Raw genomic sequence first — 14,233 nt, 5'->3', positions numbered from 1 at the left:
ACACATAATATAAGACAAGTATATTTAGAGCATGAGCTTAATTTATTTCTATCGCATTTATTTAATTTCAGTAGATCAAATATTCATTAAATGTTAAATTAACAACGAATGAGTACTAAAGATACTTTCTTGTTTATGTTTCCATGCAATCAACAATAGTTCAGTTCACTTCACATTGAATCTATTTTTTCCAACATCAAAATGATTGGAGTCGGATGGCCATCCATTATCAACTTCATGCTTGTTTGTTATAAATCGCCAAAACTTAGAAGCAAACAAGCCATACAATTTTCAGTGTTTTCAAGTTCCAGTAACCATCAGAAGAAAAATTGTCCAGACCTAACTGAACAGGAATTTTGTCTATAATTTATACATATACCACATATTCTATGCAACAAGCACAGCCCAGGGTCAAAAGTTGAGAAGCAAGTGCTCCAAGGAAATCCTATAGAAAATATCACATGTAGATTGCTCATCCGTGGCACTTGTCCGAAGACTTCAATTCTACCTAGACACTGCTGTGGCCCTGCACCATATCTCGGATTTATGAGTAATTTGCTTACATGTTTTGGTTTCAAATCTCCCACCGGTTTTAATCATAATCCATTCATGTTCTCTAAGCAGCTGATTTTCTGTCTTTTCTTCCCTCCCTTTTACGCTTCAAAGATTTGGATGCAACAGCTGGTTTATTTTTTTTTCCTTCATCTTTCCTACTCATTAGTATCCTCTTCTTCTGCTTCTTTCCACCAGAGAGCTGCTTCTTAAATTCCCTTGCTTCACTGCCTCGATTTTTATTCAACTTACCCTTTTGAAGGTCTCCATAATGAGAAGAATGTTCGCCTCTTCCCACCAACTTCCCAGCATTCTGTTTCATGTCTCTCTGCCTTTTCCAAGGTCTAGCAGATCCTTCTTCCTTGGCGGAGATGGCCGATTCATTTTGTTTCCTTTTACGTTGCCTGAAAAATAGCTAGAGCGGTTATAATCAAGAATGCTAATCTAACTGTAAAGTAAGGAATGAAGTTTGACAAAAGAAATCAGACCCCTTAAAGAATGCATCAGAAAGTTCTGGCCTAGCATCATTGTTTCCACCTTCCTTGGAATTTGTCTTGCCATGACGATTCTGCAGCAATATATAATATAGTGAATTTAATGGATTCTTAGCCGTGGATACTGATGAAAATACAAAGTCCACGCTGAAGAACAGAAGCAACATAGAATCTGAACCAGGGGAGACTAACAAGTTGAGAATTATCCATACTACGTTGAACAATTACACTTTAATCATAAATCATTTGCATTATGAAATTACACATTAACCAAAAAAATGTTGGGAGTAAACTTGAAATCTGGTGACATCCGTCAACAGCTAATAATGCAGGACATATGGAACCAACACAGTAATGACTGAACCAATAAGCCGCCAATAAATATCAAGTCTATAATTAAAACCAGGTCCCAGCCATTTGCTTAATGAAGTTAACAGTGACATGTATCCAAATCCAACAATAGAAAACAAAAAAGCTGAAGAAGGCAAAAGACATGTACCACCACGACACCATGAACAAAGTCCTTGTATTTCTCAGGTGCAAGTGCTTTCACTGCAGCAGAACCACACTTCCTCATCATGATCTCCAAGATCACAATAACCTGTAGAAAAATTAAATAAGCATCTCAACAGCACTTCTGGGAAGAATATATTCAAAGAGCAGTACAGTCAGCTGTAAACTACTTGCAGCACCCCATCCGATGGTTAGTCTCATCCCAATCCCATTTTCACATAGTTTCCATAACAACTTCAGTATCCGCATTCTAGAATCATAATCTCTTTTCTGGTTGAGTGATACATAATATATAGATGATGCAACTAAGTCAATGAAAAGGGTAAAACTGATATTAACGAGTGAAAAATATTGAAGATAGAGCAATATTCCGCGGCATCATCAAAATAAAGCAGCTATCGTAAACTGTGACAATAATAGACATCTAACCTGGGTCAGTAACACCCTACAAAATGAAGAAACATTTCTTTTCTTAACACCAAATGGTACCTTCACCAAGTTTTTGCATTATCAATCAACACAGAAGTATGAAAGACCAAAGATCACACACCTTTGTTTTGAAATGATGGCGGGAGACAGATGACCAACGAATAATTCCGTCCATGATGTTTGGAAGAAAATGTTGCAGATCATTTGGTTTAAGACATGAAACTAATACTTTCACGAAACCCAGAACAGCCTGTTCAATTTAGATCAGAACCTCATCAGCATAAAGGAAAGAATAATATAATGCTCAAGCCTTGAAAGCAGGGCAAACTCACTTTTATAACCTCAACTGCTTTGCTGTGTAACAACTCCATAACAGAGGGGACTATATCAGGCACCATAAGTCCAATATCAGGATCATTGTAAATTAAAACCGAGAGTGCAGACACCACTCCACTCTTTATATGGGGAGAGGAGCCAGAAAGATAACCTGTAATCTGGGCAGAACAACATCATCATAAAGCTATTTCCTCAACGTGACATGCGTAAGCATTATTGCTGCCCACATTTGGGAGTGCATAAGCCAATTCAATAAACATGTGGCTCTATCGAATAATAAATGCCAATTTCAGTGGATAAATTAGAAGCTACAGGCCTTATTATAAACCATGGAAGAAAGCATAGTTTTTATCACACATGAAGATCCAATCTAGCTGATTTAAGTAAATCAACAAAGATCCTCCACCTGTAGTCATAACCATAAGCATCACAAACTATTCAGGCCAACACAACAGAAATCCTTATTGTTGTATGTTTTGCTGCATTTATCGTACATATAATTGCTTATGTAACATTCAGAGAAGGTTCAGATGTAATATTCGGATGGGACATGGTTGTACTTACCATGGTGAGAAGTTTGTGATAGAGTCCTTCATAGGAAGCATCTGATGAGCTCCGCAACTTGGAACTTATCCCATGCAAAGCATCATAAGCTACTTTCCTGCCTTCTTCATTGGACTGAACTTGAAATCACTTAGGTTTTAGTAACAAGAATTAAGTATTACTAAGGATAAATCACTAGAAACCCATGGAACTTGCGAAGAATGGAAATAAACATTAGGAAGTAGCTCACATCTTTTAATGTGAGAATAATCTCATTCAGAATAAGGAATGCGTCTGTATTCTCCTCGTCCACGTTTCTCTGCACAATAAGAAGTCCATCAAGATTCAAATAAAGCATGGTAAAACAGGAAACTAATGCTGTAGAAAAGGATAAAAACTTAAGCATAAGACCTCGTCTTATGAGCATAAAATCCACCAAAAAAGCAAAGCAACAATAAATTAAAGGGGATTGTCAAGGAATATATAAATTATAGGGTGGTCTAGCAAGATAGCTCTTAACAATTGTTAAAGATCTTGAACAGCTGGCATACCATTAACGCATGAATCAACAGGATCTGCAAACAGGCAAAGCGACCCTTAAGCAATGTCATATTAGCTGAAGACTTCACTGCATTCAACAAATCCACCACTACAGCAAATTGCGAAGAGCAGAACCAAGAATGTTTCTGCACAAAAGATTAGCATAAGACAAATGTAAGTTTTTTTCTTCTTTGAAAAAATTATGTGGAAAGAATTTTAGAGAAAGAAAACCTCAAGTATTCTTCTGAGAGTTTGATATGCTTCCATCTGGCCAACCTCATCACTCACCTAGAATCCATATTACACAGATGCCATAACCACATAAAACATTGCAGATACAAAAGTAATGGGCAGTACCAAACCTGCAAAGCATGCCTAGTAACAGCAAAGAGTAGATTAACCATATCATTGTCAGATCCTTCAACAACACAAGATGCAAGATCCAGTATTCGAGACCTTCACAAAAGACAGATCAACAACATCATGAATGATGCATTCACAAATTTTATAGAGAACTACTACAGTCACAGAACATTCTTCCCCATTCCACAGCTGGAACATATTAAATAAACACAGACAAGTAATTGGCATTGCAACAAAGAAGGATGAAGGGTGGAAAGCATGCACCACCATTTTATGGAAAAAGAAAAATTGTTGTCACCTCTTAGCATCTGTTCCACCGTTCTCTTTTTCATTGGTTGAACAATCATTCATTCCATGTTGACCAATATCATCTAGAAGTTGAAACTTCTCAAGTGAATCAATAAATATCTCTTTTGTTACTGAAGCATCACATACGGATACCAAGCATCTGATTGCACCCTAACATTAAGAAAAGGAAAACAAAGAATTATTCTTCAGATGCACGCAGTAACACTTGTAGTAGGTCAGACAGAAGTAAGGAGTGCAACCAGAAACCTCATATTATACCGTATATAACAGAATTCATCCTCATTAAATAATAGCAAAAGGGCACAAATATTAGCTGCTATTCTCAATTTGGATGTTAGATAAATTTAACTCATAGGAACAACTAGAAGAACCTTTCTACTTCAAACAATTAAATAATGATTTCAACCTTCAGATGTTTGCCTGTCTCAGGTGGACTCTCAAATAAGACATTAGTTAAAGCCTGAAGCAACTCCTTGCTGCTTGAAGCCAAAGCCTTAAGATTTTTGCTTGCTATCTTTTTTGAGTAGAAACACCTCGTATTAAGATCTGTTGCAAACTCATCAAGCATTCCGTTACTTCGAACTTCTATCAACTGCACAGATCCCTGATCGAAGGCGAGTGCATTTTTGTTTTCATTTACTAGTTCCTACACAAAAAAGACAAAACCATCAAGCAAGATTATCAAGTTATTACCAACAGACAAGAAGAGATTTTAAGCAAAGAGAACACAGGTTTTTGAGCAGATAGAACAGTCAGAAAATTAGAACCACACCTGCAAACCAATGGCGATATTCTCAAGCATAAATGACTCTTTCTTGAGAAAACGGATTAAGAGTTGGGTTAGAGCTCCAATACTCTGATAAGTATCGCTTGGGTGGTGACAAAAGGCAGGGAACAAATCCCAACAGCCATGGGCGTAAGCCTGCAGATCTTGGCCAATTACTGAATTTTTAACTGGAAAGGAGCAGAAATATAAATTCCAGATATAGTAAAAAATTACAGTTCTACAAGGCTTAAGCATATAAACGAATATATATAGACTAAAGTAGAGAACAACTAGATTTTGCAGATGATATAAACATAGATACCTGGACATCTTTGATTAAATTCAGATGCAAATAGATAAAATATACATAGCAATATTTATAATTATAATTTATATAATGGTCGCCTACTAAACTCATCATACAAAATTCAGAATCTTTAACACGCACACTATGCGATGGCTGTAAGATGCCCTCTTCTTAATATTTTATACACCCAGATCCGCAACTGTTGAAGTGAGGTCTTGACTGAGTGGAGAGTGCATGAGGTGAAAAATCAAAATCAATAATCACCATCATGCGTAACAACAGATCGAATTTGAGAAAATGCAAACCCTTTAGATATCTCAATGTGGAGATCACTTATTTTCAACTCTGAGATTAGGATAGGTAAGCAGATTTCTTGTTGTTATAGCATCAAATACTTCAATTAAGAATTTAGGATAAGTGATAACCACAAAATAATTGGATAAAAGATTTCTGTTTCTATAGGTAAGTACCTTTATGAGATCCTTTCTCAAAGGACTCGGCAAGAGGTACAATATAATCCATAAAGAACCGCAGCGATGACCCAACAATATTTTTCTTCAGAATAGTAATTAACCAAATATTTGAACAGGAAGAATTTTTGGTACTGAGGGAAATTGGGAGCAATCCAAGTAATTTCTCTGGTCCCATGGCGACAACAGCTGACCCAATGCAGTCCTGGAGCTGCAAAAATGAGGAAAGCGAGACAATCATGGGTAACAGGCAAACTGGGATATGAATGTCAAAAATTGCTACAAACCATGCAAAGAAACCTAAAGCAAGCTTATTTAGGCACATGTAAGCAGGAAACAAAAGATAAAATGTAGATTCTATCAAATATTGTCCACATTCAAGTTAAAAACAAAATAAGATTTTGTCTTTTTTCCCATTTTCATGTTTACATTTTAATCAAGCACTAGATTTACAAGTGGTCAGATCCCCAAATCAAATGCCATTCCCTAACAAACCACGTATGTCATAATGAAATCAAATTATGAGTAATCAGACTTCATACAACTTAACTGTGTTGGAATCCATCCCCAGCAAGGAAAAAGAATCAAAACAAGTAAAACTTCAAACAAGTACAACTTGCACATAGTTTGATTTGCTCATAGAAGATACAAAATATCAAAAAAGTGCTCCCTGCTTGATATTTGAATTCCCATTCAGACAATCATTAGTTAGCATGAGAGAGAGGGAGTTCCATGAATAGTTGAATACTCACGTGTTTAGTTTCTGAACCACTAGCAGATGTAGCATTCATCAAATCACCAAGTTTAAGAAGTATATGCTTCATAAAGATGGCTGATAGATCACCTAGAATCAAAAGTGATTTTGAAAGACCATTAGAAGTTAGACATAGACAACACCCTAAAATGCGGAGGAGGAATTGAAGATGTAATACAAAGGTGAACAGTCCCCCAGAAATGGAATTTAACAGGGACCAAAGTAGTTACAGAGAAAATATGGAAGTGAGAATATTCTTGTATTGCCACCTCTTTCGAACGAAAGATCCTTAATATCCACTCACCAAGTTTGAGGAATAGAAAAGCTACCACTGAAAAGAAGTGTTCACTAGGAATTTGAGATGAAGCACTCAGCAAATTGTAGAATATGTTGCAAGTAGTTTCTACTGCTTTGATCTCTGCATTGTTAGTTGCCTTATCTTCCATATCTTGGTTTTCTGTGTTCAAGAAGCTTTTTCCATCAATGTGGTGGTTTATTAGTTCTCTAAGCATGCTGGAAGCCTGTAAAGCAACATCAGCCTCGGAAGACAGAAGGCCTGATGGGAGCAAACAGAGAGTTAGTTCTGAATAATGTTTCTAGAAAGGAAATAAATGTGAATCAACTGTCATGTAGAAGGTAGAACCTGCAAGACATTGCAATCTGTAACACTTCTGAACATGTTTGAACATCATTGAAATGATAAATGACAAACATATATATGCAATGGTGTTGCAAAATACTTAATCAGTTTCATGCGGACAACACTGATTGGCTTCTCACTAATTCTTGCCACACCAGACTCTCCTGAGATGAATTTGAATTCCTCTAATTAAATAAGAAATGCTGACACCAGCGACGCCAACATGTTATATGATGGTAGATCAATACAACAGATAAATTTAGGCACCAGGTCAGAAAACAAATGCAACTGTCAACCAAATAAAAAGCTTACGAAAGAAGACATCTAAAATATAGAAAGCATACCTGCTAAGGATTCCATTAGCATAGGGAAATAGGTGGTCCATTCATTTATATCACCATCATGAATTTTGCCTAACACAGTTTTAGCTAAAGTTGCGGCGAACAATACACTATCAACTGGATTCTTTTCTTCTGAAGATATATAGGAAACCAGTGACCTGAAGATGTCTTCAGCATTAGATGTTATAACTTCAGTCTCTGAAGTTTCAAATATAGCCGAAATAACATCAAAGACATGTCTTGTCAACGCTGAGAACTGGGAACTCATTATCTTTAATAATTGTGAAAGGATTCTCATGCGGACTTTGGGAGAGAGATGTGGAAGAACATGCTTTATCACATTCAGCAAATGAAGAACTTCTTGATGTTCAGGCCTTGATATTGGCGTTGCTTCGTTTTTAGATCCATCAACAATTCCTGAAGTGGTCATTTCTATAGCCAATGGCATGTGATCTTTGAGCAGCAAGTATATTGATTTACTTGCCTTCTTGAAGATATCAGAGGATCCGAACGACTTGAAAACTGTCAAGAGACAATCTTGAGCACATTTCCTCACCTTAAAAACAAGTAAACAAATCGGTAAAAGGTCAAGACTTGAAGATGATTGCCCAGGAAAATAACCAAACTCAGGCTTAAGTTTTGAGCCAACAGTAGAAATTGACCCAATTACTACTTATGCTTTCATTTCACACTATCTATGGCATGAATACTATAGAGACTATGTATGAAATCAGCTGTCAGTCGTTAAATACTACTGTACAAGATCAAAGTACTAATCGGATAGTGGACAAGTTAAATTAATTAGCTCCAACTTAACACAAACCCAGCTAGAATATAATGCTAATAATCAGTTAACACATCCATCAAGCATGCAACTTTATCCCAATTGCCATGCAATGCAAATTCCATGGGCCACTTATATATTTATCCTGCATCCAAATGAATTACAGAACCATCCTGCATTGCAAATTCCCTATGTCGCTTATTGCTCATAACTACGCTCTATATTTATCCTGCATTCAAATGAATTACAGAGTGCCATACAACTTGTACTGTTGAGAAATACAGTTTATACAAACCTTCGGCCGCTTATCAAGGGAAAACTTCACAAGCCACTCGAACCCTAAAGCAACCGAGTCCCATTCTTTCGAACCGCAGAATTCCGCAACCAAAACACCTACACACTTCACTACAGCCCTAACACCCGAAGTTCCCAAACTACCTCCGTTCTCCTCTACTGTTCTAACCAAAACCCTGACAGCCTCCCCCGCTTTCTCCGGCTTTATTTCGCCTCCACCAACTAACGGAAGCACTATGGAAAGGAAGGACGTCAGCGCACCAAGCGCATTGGAGTCCAGCATCTTTGAATTGGAAAGAGAAGTGATGGTAGCCGCGAAATAGGATATGGGAGTGAGGGGAAGAGAAGAGGACTGAATGATTGAGCGGGCGGCGGCGGCGGCGGCGCATAGGTGGCGGTGCTGCGCGGCTGAGGAGCGGGCATATCGGGTTAGAAGTTGTTGGCATATGTCAGCGTTTGCAGTGAAGGACTGCGTTGCTTCTGCGACGTCCTCGTCCATTACGTTGGTAGGGTTTGATACGGCCCGGCACGGTGGCTGAGAATAGACGGTGGATATAGGGTTTATGAATTGTGACGAAGGGTTTTGGAGAAGCGCTCGAAAGAATCGCTTTTACATGCACCGGTTACTATTTATTTAATTTGCTCAAAAAAGAAACAATTATTTATTTGAAGTGTCTCCCATTGTTCACTTTTTAATTTTAATTTATTGAGGTAATAATAATTCCACATCAACCAATGATGCCTAACGAATTTCAATATCTTCACAATCATTAAACGACTTTCACAAAAATTTTAAAATTATCGAACGACAAATCCTATAAAATAAAGATTAACATTTTAATGTTTATATCAGTAATATTTTTGTTGACGGTATAAATGGGAAACTATAGGCAAAGTGGGATAATAGTTAAAAAAAAATAGCTTAAAAGTGAATAAAATCAGTTGAAGTGCCAAAATATGCTGAAAATAGCTTAAAAATGAGAGATAATAAGGGTTTGAATGTGATAGCTTGCGGTTCCAAAATGATTACAACATTCCTCAATTTATAAGCATTCGTGGGGCAAGCTGCGATAGTTAGTTGCGGCAAATCCAATGCAATTGGATAGTTGCATGTGTTAGCTTTGTAAGAATAAAAGAATCATAGGATTTTGACTTATCTAGATGAAGGTATGACCGTTTAATCAAGCATTGTCCAATCAACCCGAGTATATAACAATGCAGTTATTTGTTGACTAAATAGTCAATTCCAACCATACATTTTAGATTTATTTAGAGATTTTTCTCTATAATATATCTTAATGTGTCACTCACATATATGATGTACTCACACTGTTGTATGATAACTAGGCTCGTTGAAATGGGTTTTTTTCTTAGACCCACCTAATTAGTAAAAATATTGTGGCTAGAATGACTCGTGGGTTGATCGAGCTATGCTTGTTAGACTAAAGGCCCCAGTTCCTTGCATTGGGCTTTTAAGGTAAACATTCGAAGGGGCATCACTATCACATAATAAATATAAGTCATGTAATCTTAAATCCAGGGATAATTACACTCGTTTTTTTTTAGATTTGATAATTACACATAAATTTCTATAATTTACTATGATTTTTAGTCCATAACTATTAAAATTGTAGCAAATTGTCATTTTCTTTTTCCTAGTGGCACTTAGTAGCAAGGCCCAAATGAATCGGTAAAGTCCAGCCCACTAATATATGGGCCATAAAACCACAAGAAATATCAATGGGCTTTCTTCCCCTGGCATGGCCCAAACCAAAATTAAATTAGTGGAGCTTATAAAATTTGAAACTCATTAAATTTCAAAAAAAGCAAAATGAGTCACTTTCTCTTTTCATTAAATTCAATCCACTCATACTAATTATTAGTGTAAAAGAATTGAACTTTTTTGGTCACTTCCTTATGTCTCCTGCCCTTTTTCTTTCTTTATAATTTGGTTCACATAAAAATTAACTATTATATATTTTTTTATTATAATTGACCGATTTATTTTTTTAAAAAATTATACACTATACATATAGCAAAAACATAACAATACACACATTAATTAACTTAAATTCGATCAGATCAAATTCAGATATTTAAATAATCGAAAGTCTAATAATATATATTGAAACGGCTTTTAACGCTTGCCGTTGTTGTTACATCACTTTCGTTGATTTATTTAAGGTGGTCTTTATATCCTATAATTTATAAATTTGGATATTTTATCATAAAACAGTATATTTAAAGAAAAATTTTTATGTAGGTAAAGTGTATAGTTAAAGTATAACAAAAAAATGGGATATAAATATGTAATAGACGATGTGAATAGTAGTTTTTACGCGTTCTACCGACAGAAAACGAGCTGTTTTTTACTCAATTATAACGTTAGTACATATGTAAGAAGGTCAAGTCCAGGGTGGGGGTAGGGGTGGGGATGGACATTGTCCTTCCATTACAGAACAATCAAACACTAGTAAGAAAACTGCAATAATTCAAGATCTTTGCATATGGGGCCAGCTTTATTACATGGTTAGGACTTGCACATCACTTTCCTCTTATCAAATCTCTAAAGAAATAGATAAGAGTTGGACGTTTGGATATTTATGTATACGACGGGTATATATTAGACCTAACATTAAAATACTAAAATATCCTTAATAAAGGTAAAACATCCGTACAGGGTAAAAATCCATGCACTTTTTATCGATCCGACCCGAAGTCGAGACCGTTGGATCACTTTGCACTGGAGATCTCGAGATCATGTCACATGGAATCATAGTATGAGCATGTAACGTATAAATACTCCATAGCCATTTTGGACAGGGTACGTCATATTTTATTATTTTCAAATTAGTTGACAAGCTTTCATTTTGATTTTTCGAATTAATTTAACCATCGAAAAACCTTTGATGGGGGCTACCCAGTGAGTTCAATAATCTTTTTTTATTCTCAAGTTTCAAAATACTTAACTTAAATTACTTTACAGACGATCTAAATCTCTTATTTGAATCAATATACTTGTGTTGACCAATCCATAATAATTAAGACATCAATGGGTGGATAAATAGGAAGTAATGTATAGGCAGAAGGGTTGATCAAGAGCAAGACATGCTTAGAATGTTGGCACATGTTTCATGAAGAATTTCAAAACTATTCCTCAGTCAAATCCACAAAACATAGTACCACATGTCACATGATGCTATAATAGTCCACGGTTAATGATAACTCAGCTTCTCTGTTCTATCTTTACCGCATATCTTGGGAGAAAGATGCCCGCACTAAAAGTCTTTGCAGCATTATGGATACCCCGTGCCATGTTAGGTTTGTGTGATTATTTATATATATTAATGCACCCTAATAATTAGTTATCAGTTCAATATATTTAAGTTTGGTAGATGAGTATTTATTGTAGTTCAGATGATGTTAAGTGTTTTAATGTAATGTACTTGTCAGTTTCAACACTTCATTTTAGTGAAAATTTTACGTTGTTGTTCTAAAAAGACATGTTAAAAGAAAAGAGACCCTTCAAACTTATATGATGTCTAAGTCTTTCTTCTTCGCCTAATGAGGATGATATAACCGATTGTCGGACCAGCGCTCGAACTATTGATCCCCCACCTTAAGACAATTAAAGGGGCATAAGTATAATATGTTGAGTCAAACTTCACATCCAACGTTATATGATTTGACAATAAAAACTGAAGTTTATCGTCATTATATTGATTAGTCTAAAAAGACTAAACCTCCTCAAGAATAAAGAGATCAACAGACATTCATCGGCGGTATATATTTGATAAAAGATGTTCTATTATACATTTGTATTACATATTGATACCACATCCATGTGCATATTGTATGTAATCGTACTTTTAATTTATAATTTAATTTAATTTTACTTTTTATTATTAAACTGATACCTAATAAAAAAGTAAACTACAAATTACAATTTATTAAAAATAAATAATATCATAAATTAAAATGAAACCAACAATTGAATATTTATATCATATCATTTAATTTAATTCTAAATTATTCCCTTATAAGTACTTTAGAAATCCTAGTCAATGGTACATAGTTACTATAGTTAAATTTTAAAAATTGGAAAAAAGAGGAAGTACAATTGTTTTTAGCATGGCCCATTTATTTAGAAGCCTAATATTACGACACATATGAGAGGGGAAAAGCCCAAAAGCAGCAGGCAATTATAAGGAGGAAAGTTCACGCATAAGCAGGTTGTACCTTTAGCCCCAATTGCATTATTCTCGAGTCCTGCCACTGCCCACCACCTACCGCCTACCACCGACGCTGCAAATACACCCCAATTTCTTTTTTTTTTTTTTTTTTTTTTTTTTTTTTTTTTTTTTTTTTTGAAAAAAAAAAAAAAAAAAAAGGGGGGGGGGGGGGGGATTTGTTATTTTTCAATTTTTGTTGCTTTGAGGATGGAAGTTCTTCAAAATATTGAAATATCATAATAATAATAATAATTATTATTATTAAGGATAATTACACTCACCTGTCATGAGGTTTGATGTAATTTCACGTAGACCCCTATAGTTTGAAAAATTATATCTAACACCCCTAAAGTTTGCTTCTGACTAATTAATAAGTTTTTTCATTAGTCAAAATTCACCGAACTTGTTTATAATTACAAAAAATTAAAAAAAAAATCTATATTTTACCCCCAATTGACTTATTGCATGTCAAATAAATCTTTTTATGATAAAAAAATTTACCCTCATAAGTCTCCACGCGCTAATGCATGTGGGGAGGTATATCTTCAACATTACAAGTATAGTTTAGTGAAAAAATTAGTTTTTATTAATATCAGCAAATTCAGTGAATTTTGACTAACAAAATGACTTATTTGTTAGTCAGGAGCAAACCTCAGATGTGCTAGACCTAGATGTAGTTTTCGTGTCTATATATGTCATTTTTATTTTATTTTTTATTTTTATTTTGTTTTTCTATTTTACATATTCAAGTAACTACTTCTCACCATTTATTATCCCATTCCTTCATAATTTTATTTTCTTTACATATGAATTTTCTTTCATCCATTTATTCTCTTTATTTTATTTTAGTCAATTGTATTTTGATAATAAATTATTAGTTTAATAAAAATATTATTATATTTGCACACTCATCTAATGTGCATTTTTTACTAGTTATTATTATTGAACTTAATTTTCGTGCTTTTTTTCAAATTAATATTTATTATAACATTTTGTTAAACAACCACTACGCTCTTCTCAATTGCAAACAGTGTACTTAATTTTTTTTTTTTTAATGAATGAGTGGTAATAAAAGTCGAACTGAAAATTTCTTAATTGATCGGGCTCTGATACCATATGAAAAAGACTGCATAATTTAAAAAGTTTAAGTTACTAAAAAAGAAAAATATTTAATATTAATATCTTAAGTTAGATTATCTTGTAAAGTATATTTATATCAAATCTTGATGACTTTTTTTTAATAAAAAAATTAGTTTGAAAATGGCATTGAAAAAAAAAAGCTGTATGTAGAGTGAGAAAGTAAAATAGTTTTTATATTTTTTTTATAGAGTAAATTGAAAACTTTGGTGTGGAAAGCGATTTATCCTGAAGCATTGTTACTCAATTAAATTTGGTCAAATCAAATTAATTATACAATAAATATAATAAATTTATCATATAATTAATTATTTTTTTAAATAATAAATAAATATTATAATAAAATATATTATACTTAATATGTAACTAATTCAAATTAAATTAAATTCGATTTGAGTTAGAAATTCAGATTTACCATTTACAATATCA

At 34.3% G+C, this 14,233-nt stretch overlaps 1 protein-coding gene across 2 annotated transcripts; it reads right to left on the bottom strand.

Moving 5' to 3' along the window:
• LOC105159825 (RRP12-like protein) lies at positions 233 to 9,059 on the bottom strand. 2 transcript variants are annotated; one of them, XM_011077026.2, is made up of 18 exons: positions 8,437 to 9,059; positions 7,361 to 7,913; positions 6,681 to 6,932; positions 6,375 to 6,466; positions 5,623 to 5,833; positions 4,852 to 5,033; positions 4,486 to 4,725; positions 4,069 to 4,229; positions 3,770 to 3,863; positions 3,639 to 3,695; positions 3,419 to 3,553; positions 3,118 to 3,186; positions 2,889 to 3,002; positions 2,321 to 2,482; positions 2,110 to 2,238; positions 1,546 to 1,647; positions 1,041 to 1,120; positions 233 to 956 (listed from the first exon to the last, which is right to left on the bottom strand). In XM_011077026.2, the coding sequence occupies exons 1-18, from the start codon at positions 8,932 to 8,934 to the stop codon at positions 617 to 619; spliced, it is 3,471 nt and encodes a 1,156-aa protein (XP_011075328.1). In that variant the 5' UTR covers positions 8,935 to 9,059; the 3' UTR covers positions 233 to 616. The 2 variants fall into 2 exon arrangements, with proteins under 2 accessions (XP_011075328.1, XP_011075329.1); XM_011077027.2 differs by having other exon boundaries at positions 4,852 to 5,009.

Source organism: Sesamum indicum, linkage group LG4, assembly GCF_000512975.1.
Source record: "Sesamum indicum cultivar Zhongzhi No. 13 linkage group LG4, S_indicum_v1.0, whole genome shotgun sequence".
Taxonomy (NCBI): Eukaryota; Viridiplantae; Streptophyta; class Magnoliopsida; order Lamiales; family Pedaliaceae; genus Sesamum; species Sesamum indicum.
The sequence above is the reverse complement of the archived record's forward strand: the minus strand, read 5'-3'. Positions and strand labels throughout refer to the sequence as shown.

What these genes read in the sequence shown, in the direction of transcription:
- LOC105159825 (XM_011077026.2), bottom strand. Translation starts at nt 8,934, where the DNA reads ATGGACGAGGACGTCGCAGAAGCAACGCAGTCCTTCACTGCAAACGCT. An exon ending in CTCTCAGAAGAATACTTGAG is followed by an intron (nt 3,554 to 3,638) that starts GTTTTCTTTCTC and finishes TCTTTTGTGCAG; the next exon opens with AAACATTCTTGGTTCTGCTC. An exon ending in AAGCAGTTGAGGTTATAAAA is followed by an intron (nt 2,239 to 2,320) that starts GTGAGTTTGCCC and finishes TAAATTGAACAG; the next exon opens with GCTGTTCTGGGTTTCGTGAA.